Here is a 12,346-nt window from a genome sequence, read left to right as displayed (position 1 = left end):
GGCGACTCTGCATATAGTGCATAGCCCAAAGATAGAGATAAGTTGAATGTCAAATTTTAGGCAAAATTGAGGCATTAAAAGAATGGTACATGACTAGTACAAGACTGGGACAAGATTGGAACAAGACTAGAACAAGAATAGTAGAAAATCCGGAACAAGACTGGCACCTGACTGGTACAAGACTGGTGAAAAATTGGAACAAGACTGGCACATGACTGGTATAAGAATGGTACAAGACTAGTGCAAGATTTGTATATGACTGGTAAAAAAAGTGGAAAATGACTGGTACAAGAATGGTACATGACGGATACAAGACTGGAACAAGACTGGCATATGACTGGTATATGACTGGTACAAGACTGGTGCAAAATTAGAACAAGACTGGTACATGACTGGTACAAGACTGTAACAAGATTAGTACAAAATTGGAACAAGACTGACACATGATCGGTACAAGAATGGTACATGACTGATGTAAGACTGAAACAAGACTGGTACATGACTGGTAGAAAACTGAAACAAGCCTAGTGCAAGACTGACACATGACTAGTACAAGACTAGAACAAGACTGGTACAAAATTAGAACAAGACTGGAACATGTCTAGTACAAAAAGGGTACATGACTGGAATAAGACTGGTATATGACTGGTACAAGATTGAAAAACAACTGGAACAGGAATAGTACAAAGCTGGTACACGACTGGTACAAGACTGGAGAAAGACTGGTACATGGCTGGTACAAAACTGTAACAAGACTGGCACGTGACTGGTACAAGAAGATTGGAACATGACTAGAACAAGACTGGTACATGACTGGTACAAGACTGAAACAAGACTGGTACAAGACTGGTATATGATTGGTACAAGATTGGTGTTTGACTGGTACAAGACTGTTGCAAAATTGGAACAAGACTGGCATATGACTGGTACAAGAAAGGCACACGACTGATGCAAGCCTGGAACAAGAATGGTGCAAAAATGGAACAAGGCTGGCACATGACTGGCTCATGACTGGCACAAGACTAGTGTAAGGCTGGTACATGACTAGTAAAAAATTGGAAAATGACTGGTACAAGACTGGAACAAGACTGGTACATGACTTGTACATGACTAGCGCAAGACCAGTGCAAGGCTGGTACATGACTAGTAAAAAAAATTGAAAATGACTAGAACAAGAAGACTGGAACAAGACTCGTGCAAGGCTGGTACATGACTAGTAAAAAATTGGAAAATGACTGGTAAAGGAATGGTACATTTGTCATAAACAGGTGTGACCAGAACCGTGTGGACTGCAACAGAGGGAACCAAACGCATGTAAAGTGAAATAATGTTGTTTATTAAGATAAGTGAATATACATATAAAAAAAAATTGAATACCAAACAGTGTACAACAATCCAACAACCAAACAGTGACCCACAAATAACAACAGACAAAACAGGTATGTACAATAGATGGGGATTCTGGAATACCAGAATCGTAAACATAGCCATGCCAGGGTCAGAAACGGGAGATCAGCAGACAGGGGCAAGGAGCAAGACAGGACAGGGAAAAGGTGGAAGGGATCAGGCTGCAGGGCAAGGGTACAGGAAATACATGAAATCAGGATCACAGAATGAACAGGAACAGGAACAGGTTCAGGTTCTCAGGATACAGGTCGGGGCTCAAGGACAGACTGGAGTAAGACTGGTACATGGCTGGTGCAAGACTGGAACAAGACTAGTGCAAAATTGGAACAAGACATGTACATGATTGGTACAAGAATGGTACATGACTGGTAGAAAACTGAAACAAGACTAGTGCAAGACTGACACGTGACTAGTACAAGAATGGTACATGATTGGTACAAAGAATGGTAAATGATTAGTACAAGACTGGAACATAACTAGTACAAGACTGGTACATGACAGGTACAAGACTAGAACATGACTGGTACAAAATTAGAACAAGAATGGAACATGACTAGTAAAATAATGGTACATGACTGGTACAAGACTGAAACAAGACTGGTAAATGACTGGTACAAAATTGAAAAACTACTGGAACAAGACTAGTACAAAGCTGGTACAAGACTGAAACAAGACTGGTACATGACTGGTACAAAACTGTAACAAGACTGGCACATGACTGGTACAAGAAGATTGGAACATGACTGGCACAAGACTAGAAAAAGATTGGTACATCACTGATACAAGACTGGAACAAGACTGATATATGAGTGGTACAAGAAAGGCACACGACTGATACAAGACTGGAATAAGACTGGTACATGACTGGTACAAGACTGGGACAAGACTAGTACAAGACTGGTGCAAAAATGGAACAAGACTGGCACACGACCAGTACAAGAATGGTACGTGACTGATACAAGACTGGAACAAGACTGGTACATGACTGGTACAAGAAGATTGGAACATGACTGGCACAAGACTAGAAAAAGATTGGTACATCACTGATACAAGACTGGAACAAGACTGATATATGAGTGGTACAAGAAAGGCACACGACTGATACAAGACTGGAATAAGACTGGTACATGACTGGTACAAGACTGGGACAAGACTAGTACAAGACTGGTGCAAAAATGGAACAAGACTGGCACACGACCAGTACAAGAATGGTACGTGACTGATACAAGACTGGAACAAGACTGGCACATGACTGGTACAAGAAGATTGGAACATGACTGGCACAAGACTAGAAAAAGATTGGTACATCACTGATACAAGACTGGAACAAGACTGATATATGAGTGGTACAAGAAAGGCACACGACTGATACAAGACTGGAATAAGATTGGTACATGACTGGTACAAGACTGGGACAAGACTAGTACAAGACTGGTGCAAAAATGGAACAAGACTGGCACACGACCAGTACAAGAATGGTACGTGACTGATACAAGACTGGAACAAGACTGGTACATGACTGGCACATGACTGGAGCACGACTAGAATAAGTTTGGTACATGACTGGTACAAAATTGGAACAAAACTGGAACAAGACTGCTACATGACTGGTACAAGATTGGAATAAGACTGCTTCAAGACTGGTGCAATACTGGTACAAGACTGATACTTGTCCTGGTTCATTGAGAGTACTGAAGCCATTGGATGAACATGTAAGCCAGAGTTAATATTTCCAAAAAGGGAGGTGAGGTCTGTTTTTGACTAGACATTTTGGGCACACCAAAATGACAACATCAACTGCTTTAACCAAATGGTGTACACTTGGCTCAATCGAGAATTAGCGGTTACTTACTTTAAACCCTGACACAATAACTTGTTGCATGGAAGCAGTCCATTGAAATGAATGAACTGCCAGTACACAAAATAGACAAAAAAACAGACATGAGCAATTTTTTTCAGATGCAGGATATCTGGGTACCCTGGTCTACTCCAACACTAGAAGACATGCTGTTAGGTTACTTGGCATGCCTAAGATAGCTGCCTCTCCTCCTAGGCACCTCAGGGAGAAAAGCACTATAGAGATATCATACCACTTAAGTTAAATTAAAAATGAAACACACAGTGCATCAAATATCTATTCAGTTAATGTGTTGGGGTGCCATTGACAAAAAATTACAGTGCAAAGTGTTATTGTATGTAACGCATCGTAACATGCTTTGCCGTAACACTCACGCTACTACAACATGTTGCACTGGATGGACCCTTAAGGTGTGCTAAAACCACAAACAATCATATTGGTTGAGTGGCACTTAGTATACCTTGGGGTTCAGGCACATGGGTGTATCTGCAGGTGTATGGACATAAAGCATACAGTACACCTGTTACACTTAAAGATATCTTAAATGCCATTACAGCTTGATGAATCAAGGCCATTGAATGATGTAACTCCTGACCCTAACTGATAACCTAGCACCTAAAACTGAAACATATTGACAGAGTCCATTTATTCCTGACTGCCCGTAGAGCCAAGCAGGCTCTGTCCATGTCCACTCTGTCAGTCACCCACTCTGCTCGGATCATCAGGGGATTGTGAGTAGATCCCCTGCTGATTGGAACTAAAACCACCCCATGCCTCAGATCCCTGTGCCGAGTTCCCAGGTCTACACACCTGCTGTGCCCATTATAGGGCCGTCTTTAAGGCAGGGCAAAAGGGGCAGCTGCCCTGGGCCCTGTCATTGTTGTGGGGCCCAAAGCAGCTGCCTCATACTTGCCAACTATCCTAGTTTAAACTCCCTTGTCCCTTGAAGTTTTAGTCCTGTGCTGTGTCCCGATATCTCAGTGTGAACTGCTGGTACTAATACTGCTCAGCTCTGCCCTATTGTTGTGTACAGATGACTCACCTGCAGACCCTGTGTTTACCTGTAAATAACCGACATTCATATGTAAATAGCGGCGGCATTACTAAGTAAATAGTTGCGTCTGGCAGCATTGATATGTAAATAAAGGCAGCATTCGTATGTATATCATGCCCCCCTGCAGTCAGGAAATTATGTGCTATAATCTCTAGCAACTAATCAGTGAGCCGTAATCTGGTCTGTAACCTCTTAGTAAGCAGTAATGATATGCTGTAACTGCTGGCAACCAATCATAATTTTTGCCTGATCTGATACAGTAAATTGATTTTAAGTCTAGCTGCTATTTATTGTATGTCTCAGAGCAGGTGGAGAGTTAAATTGCATGGGGGGGGGGGGGGGGGCAAGAAATTTTTTACCCAGGGTCCAATCAATATTAAAGATGGCCCTGGCCCATTATGAGGGTTTCTCACCATCCTTACACTGAGTTACAAGATCTGTACACCTGCTGTACCCAATATGAGGGTCTCCCACAATTTTGGCACTGACTTCCCAGGTTTGACACCTGCTGTGCCCATTATGTGTGGTTCCTATCATCCCTCCACTGCGTTCCCAGGTCTGCACAACTGTTATCCAGATTATGAGGAGTTTCCACCATCCCTGTGTGCCAGGTCTCCATGTCTACACACCTGCTGTGCCCATTATGAGGGATTCCCACCATCCTAAAGCTGAGTTTCTGGGACTGAACATCTGTTGTGCCCATTGTGAGGGGTTCTCATCATCCCTGAGCTTAGTTCCTGGGCCTGTGCACCTGCTATGCCCATTATGAAGGGTTCCCACCATTCCAGAGCTGAGTTCCTGGGTTTGCACACCTGTTCTGCTCATTATGGGGGGTTCCCACAATCCCAGAGCTGAGTTCCTGGGTCTGCACACCTGCTGTGCCCATTATAGGGGCTTCCCACAATCCCTATATTGGGTTCCTAGGTCTGCACACCTGCTTTGCCCATTATGAGGGATTCCCACCATCCCAGAGCTGAGTTCCTGCGTCTGCACACCTACTATGCCCATTATGAGGGGTTCTCGACATCCTTGTGTTGGGTTCCTGGGTCTGCACACCCGTTGTGCCCATTATGAAGGTTGCCCACCATCCCAGGGCTGAGTGCCTAGGTCTGCACACCTGTTGTGCCCATTATGATTTCTTACCATCCCTGCATGAAGTTTCTGGGTCTGTACACCTGAGGCGTCCATTATGGGAGGTTCTCACTATCCCTGCACTCAGTTCCTGGGTCTTTCCCCTCGTTGTGCTCATTATGAGGGGTTCACTCTATCCCTGTGCTCATTTCCTAGGTCTGCACACCTGCTGTACCCTTTATGAGGGATTTTTACCATCCCTGTGTTGGGTTTCTAGGTCTGCACACCTGCTGTACCCATTATTAAGCTTTCCCACCACCTCAGAGCTGAGTTCCTTGGTCTGCACACCTGTATTGCCCATTATGATTTTTTACCATCCCTGCATAAAGATACTGGGTCTGTACACCTGAGGTATCCATTATCGGAGGTCCCCACTATCCCTGTGCTGAGCTCCTGGTTCTGTATACCTGGTGTGCCCATAATCAGGTCTGCACAACTGCTGTGCCTATTATTAGGGGTTCCCACAATCCCTGTCCTGAGTTCCTGAGTCTTGACACCCGCTGTACCCATCATGAGGGGTATCCACAATCCCCGTGCTGAGTTCCTGGGTCTGTACACCTGCTGTACCCATTATAAAGGGTTCCCACCATCCCTGTGCTGAGTTACCAGGTCTGCACACCTACTATGCCCATTATCAAAGGTCCCCACCATCTCTTTTGAGGAATGCAACAGGAGGAGGTTGGATACACAAAGTGGAAGACCTAGAACTCCCAGGTGAACAGGAATACATTTGGGGAAGCTGGGAGATCTCACTGTCAAAGGATCCAAGTCATCGACCCTTTAAAATGGGGTCAACTTGTTTAAAAAAATAAATTAAAAAATAAATAAATAAAATGAGGTCAACTATTTTTACACACTAATCTCCAAAAATCAATAACCCCTCAACCAGAATTCAACACTAGATGTAGAATAGACCTCAAACAGCCTCAGCCTCTGTATCAGACAAGCCAAGGCTGAGCAGGGTAGCTCCTTACCTTGTGCAAAGTTGACCCAGAGCAACAGAAGTTTCCAGACAAGGGCCATCGTCACCTTATGTCCAGCCTTGTCCCTTGGATTATCTCCCCCCAGCCAACGTTGGATAGTCTGTAGGGGGGAGCCTCCTATGTTGCTTGTCTCGCAGGTGAATGACGAGTTCTGCACAATCGAGGACATAACTCAGAACTGGTTTGGCGATGAAAACGACACTCCTCGTCTTTTTTTTTTTCTGCAAGTGACCTGTCCCCTCCCCTTTAAAATATGCAGAGAAAATATTCAGATTTACAGTTATACTATGGGCGAGACACCTCCCCAAAGATGAATAAGACACTGTGATATTTGGCTGTTCAGCCCTAAGCCAACAATGAATGGAGCTTAAAATACGACTAAGGAAGAAAGATGAGCTTTGTTGGTGTAGGAACAGCCAATCAGAAACCTCCTTTCATTATTCAGACTACAGCAAACAAAAGGAAGGTGAAAGCTAATTAGATGCTCTAGCTAATTGTACTAATTTCATTAGGCATTGTGTTAACGCACTACAAACTTACCAACATTTCAGTCATGGTCCCAGTAACCCCACCCATAGACCTCCACCATCTGGTCCTGCCTAGACCCACTTTTCTGTCCTACTTAAAGTGGTTATAAACCCTTACAGACCACTTTGACCTACAGGTAAGCCTTAATGAAATATCTCCTATACCTACACGATTTAGGAGATATTTGCAAAAAGACCGGCACCGCTGACTGTGGCGCATGCGGGCGCACTGAGCATGCCGCTGCTAATGGCGATATGCCTTTAGTGGTGGCTCCCGTGCGCATGCAGCGGAGCAGCGATACCCGGAAGAAGATGGACGCTTCGTGCTACAGGCGACAGCGGTGACATCGCTGGCTCCTGTGTCAGGTAAGTGACACATAATGGGCTACTATGCGATGCATAGAAGACAAAGAGGAACCAAGAAATAGTAATAAGATGGCGCAAAGATCAAACACCGTCCAAAAACCTCTATACTAACGGGGGGGGGGAAGTGGGAAAGAGGGGGAAAAAAGAGGGGGGGGGGAAAGAAAATGGGATCAAGGGAAATAAAAATTATATATATATATATATATATATATATATATATATATATATATATATATATATATATATACACACACATGCACATATATATATGTACACATGCAAAAAAATAAAAAAAAATAAAAAAAACACAGATAATGTCCACAAAGTTCCTTAAGTATGGTCCATAAAAGTTCAAACTCTTAACACCAGTGGCAGCAACTGTCTTGAGAGGAGAAGCACAACTCTCTAGGAAATATAATGTAGAAAAGACAAGAAGTGCGCCAAACTAAGTGTAGTATATAAGGTAGATTACATTTAATCTGATAAAATCACACAGCCAATTGGCTACTCACAAAATGACATTGTAGTCAGGCATAAAATGTTAAGGAGGGAGGGTAATCACAGCCACTTCTATCCGGAGGAGCAGAGATGATAAACAGCTGGAACGGCCATTCAAGATGTTCAGCAGCAGAGGCTGCGGTGTAGCAGCCTAGGTTTTGTAGAAAACGCCGCCTCGTGGATGTCCAGATGATGGCAATAGGCAGTATCAGTGCCTTCTAACGTCCGGAGAGTCCGAGAACCCGGAACCGGAAGTGCGTTCCAGCGTGGAACGCAAGCTCCGTATACCGGAAGTGGCGTGTCGGCCAATCAGAAGACGCGTTTCACAATATCCATTGTTTCCTCAGTTCTAAAAAGTTTTAGAAAAAAGTTTTAGAACTGAGGAAACAATGGATATTGTGAAACGCGTCTTCTGATTGGCCGACACGCCACTTCCGGTATACGGAGCTTGCGTTCCACGCTGGAACGCACTTCCGGTTCCGGGTTCTCGGACTCTCCGGACCTTAGAAGGCACTGATACTGCCTATTGCCATCATCTGGACATCCACGAGGCAGCGTTTTCTACAAAACCTTGGCTGCTACACCGCAGCCTCTGCTGCTGAACATCTTGAATGGCCGTTCCAGCTGTTTATCATCTCTGCTCCTCCGGATAGAAGTGGCTGTGATTACCCTCCCTCCTTAACATTTTATGCCTGACTACAATGTCCTTTTGTGAGTAGCCAATTGGCTGTGTGATTTTATCAGATTAAATGTAATCTAGGGACAAAGAGGAAGTCAACCCATCAGGGTTGACTTCCTCTTTAAAGTGGAAGTAAACTCCCCTATCGTTTTCAGACAAGGAAGCTGCCATCTTTGCCTCTGTTTAATCTTCAACTGCTATGGTGCTGCACATGTGATTCGTTATGACACCAGCCATTGGATGGTTTGATAGTTTGGCTGAGAGCACAGCCAATGTGCAGTTAGCATTCCCGGCATGCCTTTTTTTTAACTGTTTAAATCCATGGGTTTACTTCCACTTTAAATGTAATATATCTGTGTTGGATTAAACTGCATCAAGTTATTATTGTTTGGTAGTATACTGACATCTAGTGGTGGTTTTTAGCCACTACAACTTGTTTACTCATTTGATTTGGTATTTCCCTCTTTCCCTCCCTCTCCTGTTTAGTGCTAGTAAATTCAGTTCTAGTTAGACCCTCCAAAAGGTGACCATCAGGCCCAATGAGACTGGGTCTAAGTGGATTTCTCTTTGCAGAAAGCGACATTTGAAACTGAACAAAAGCAGACCAAAAACAGGATTTTTACATAGTTACATAGTTGGTAAGGTTGAATAAAGACAATAGTCCATCCAGTTCAACCTGTGTAGGTATGCGTGTGTAGAAAAATAATTTCCCATATCCCTGTATATTGTTTTCGCTAAGAAGCACGTCCAAGTGTCTTTTAAAACTATCCATACTGCCTGCCAACACCACCAATTTTGGAAGAGCGATCTGTATCCTTACCGCCCTGAGGGTGAAAAACCCCCTACGGGATTCCACCTGCAAAAAAAATATTAAAAGCCAGCAGCTATAAATACTACAGCTGCTCACTTTTAATAAATGGACACTCACCTGTCCCAGGGTCCAGTCATGTCTTAGACAGGTATCTGCACCCCCCTCCCCCCTGAAAGGTGCCACATGTGACACTGGAGGGGGGAAGGGCTCTGATGAGCAGAAGTTCCACTTTAGGGTGGAACCCCGCTTTAAGTTTAAACCGCTTCTCTTCCAGTCTCATCGTGTGGCCCCGTGTCCTCTTACACTCCCTGGGACTGAAAACGCTGGGATCCCCATTGAGATATTTGTATATCGCTATCATATCTCCTCTCAGGCGTCTCTTCTCCAAGGAGAATAAACCTAGCGCTTGTGGTCATTACTCATAATTGAGCCCCATTATTAATTTAGTTGCCCTACTCTGGACTCTCTCTAGCTCCAACACATCGTTTCTGAGGATTGATGACCAGAACTGGATGGCATACTCCAGATGCGGCCGAACCAGTTTTATAACCTGGAAGATTAATCATTTTATCTCTGGAGTAGTAGTAGAGTAGTAGTAAATAGAGAGTAGTAAATTCAATTTTAATGCATGGTAATAATCTGCTGCAGTGGTGGAATTACCAGGGTCGCAACAGTCACACTTGCGACGGGGCCCTGGAATTCCACCACTGTCGGGGGGCCCCAGTGGGGTTTCTGGTCACATGGCTCTGAGCTGAGAGCGTCTCTCTCATGTAACAGCACAGAGCCGGCATTGACAGTTCTATCTCCCCCTCTGACCTCTCTCACATAGGATGAGACAGGACACAGTCGATCTGCTCCCCCTTCTCCCCCCTCCCCTCTCCCGTGTGTGCTCCACGGGAAGTCAAGTGCGAAGCTAACAAGCTCACAATTCCAGCGGAGCACACAGGAGAGGGGAGGGGGGAGAAGGGGGAGCAGATCGGCTGTGTCCTGTCTCATCCCATGTGAAAGAGGTTGGAGGGGGAGAGAGAACTATCAATTCTGGCTCTGTGCTGTTCCATGAGAGAGACGCTGTCAGCTCAGAGCCGTGCTGAGAATGCAGACGGCACTGATGAGCTCTGATAGGAGGAACTGATGGGCACTGATAGGAGACATTTATGGGCACTGATAAGCACTGATAGGAGGCATTGATGGGCACTGATAGGAGGCACTAATGTGCACTGATAGGATGCACTAATAGGTGCAATTGATGGGCACTGATAGGTGGCACTGTGGGGCATTGATGAGCACTGATAGGCAGAACTCATAGGCTGCACTGATGGGCACTGATGTACAGTGATAGGCAGAACTCAGGCAGCATTGATGAGCTCTGATAGGTGGCATTGATAAGCACTGATAGGCAGAACTCATAGGCAGCATTGATTAGCACTGATAGGTAGCATTGCTGAGCACTGATAGGCAGAACTCATAGGCAGCATTGGTGATGACTGATAGGTGGCACTGATAGATACTGATAGGTGGCACTTATGAGCACCGATAGGCAGCATTGATGAGCACTAATAGGCGGCATTGATGAGCACTGATAGGTAACACATGTAAGCGGAATTGATGGGCACTGATAGGCAGCACTGATAGGTGGCATTGATGAGCATTGATGGGCACTTATAGGTGGCATTAATGAGCATTGATGGACACTTATAGGTGGCATTGATGAGCACTGATAGGTGGCACTGATGATTGGGCACTGATTGTTGGTGTAAACAATTTACTGACATTCTTTACGGTTAATATCAGTCCTTTCCTCACACAGACAGAGCGTGGGAGGAAAGGGCTGTGGATAACCGGCAAGTCTGTTTACATGCGATCAGCTGATCACATGGTAAAGGACGGCTGTGATTGCGCTGGATGCACATCCCAGGGGACACGCAGGAGGCATGGTTCTGGGAGGGTGTCCATGGATAAACTTATGAGCACAAATGTACACTCCTGGCTGCTACAGGGGCCATGAATGTGTAGAAGAAGATAATTGTCAGGTATCAGGTGAAAGTGATCACCAGCTGTACAGCCACCCCATCGAATTCATGCACTCCTGGTACATTTGCCACCCCTCCCCCTGGGTCCCTGACATGTTTCTGGGGCATGGCAGGTACTGTCAAGTAGAAGGGCTGGAGCTTAACGAAAGGTTCATTTTTTGGTGTCTCCTACCTAGAAAGAACCTGGAATCGACGTGTATGACATTACTTTCAGGTTCAGCTGTTACATTCCCTCACTGCTATGGCTAAAGGAGATGCTAATGGAACATGATCTGCACTCCATTAGCTCCAATGGAGGGTAGGTGACAGATCAGGGGTATGTTAGGGGAGGATAGGTGAGACATCAGGGGTTTAATAGGCCACTGATGTCTCATTAAAGAGAAGCTGTCACAACAACAATATATCATCTAGTGGACTTTAGGTCCCTATGTGAAAAAAAAATAAAGTTTAGTAAAAAGAAGTTATACCCAAGCACTTAAAGTAGAACTAGTAGGCATTTTTCATTTTGAATAGAGTAAGGGAGGGTATAACCCTTGTCAGATTTTTCTTTTTTTGCCATCTGTGTCCAATATCAGAGATTTTACTTCACTTCCTGTCCCACAGCCAAAGAGGAAGTGAGAGGAAAACCCTCCAAATTAAGGAAATTGCTTGGGGTCACCAGAACTAGTGTCCCCATTGGAAGATTTACCCCTATTACTTTTCTGGGGACAGTCCAAAATTTGGGATTTTCTTTTACTTTCACTTTCAATGATAATGTAAACAAGACAAATAGAGAGGGGGGTTACCCAAGGAATTCCCTTAATTTGTAGGGATCTGCAAAGGGGACCCAAAAGTCTAATGCCTCATACACACGAGCGGAATTTCTGTTGAAAAAATCTTGGATCGTTTTTACGATGGAATTCCGCTCAAGCTTGGCTTGCATACAAACGGTCACACAAAAGTTCTCTGAACTTTGGATCGCCAAGAACGCGGTGACGATACAACACTATGACGAGCCAAGAA

General features: G+C 44.6%; 1 protein-coding gene across 1 annotated transcript in view; it reads right to left on the bottom strand.

Annotated features, from left to right (window-relative positions):
* LOC143933708 (urokinase plasminogen activator surface receptor-like) overlaps positions 1–6,619 on the bottom strand; it is a 55,983-nt gene extending 49,364 nt beyond the window's left edge. The window contains exon 1 of the mRNA XM_077456699.1: positions 6,425–6,619. Coding sequence (XP_077312825.1) covers positions 6,425–6,602 — 178 coding nt within the window. The 5' untranslated portion in view covers positions 6,603–6,619. The remainder of the gene's footprint in view (positions 1–6,424) is intronic.
* Between the last annotated feature and the right edge of the window lie 5,727 nt (positions 6,620–12,346).

Source organism: Lithobates pipiens, unplaced genomic scaffold (genome assembly GCF_037356315.1).
Source record: "Lithobates pipiens isolate NorthernLeopardFrog02 unplaced genomic scaffold, aLitPip1_a1.2 Scaffold_27, whole genome shotgun sequence".
Lineage (NCBI taxonomy): Eukaryota > Metazoa > Chordata > Amphibia > Anura > Ranidae > Lithobates > Lithobates pipiens.
The sequence above is the reverse complement of the archived record's forward strand: the minus strand, read 5'-3'. Positions and strand labels throughout refer to the sequence as shown.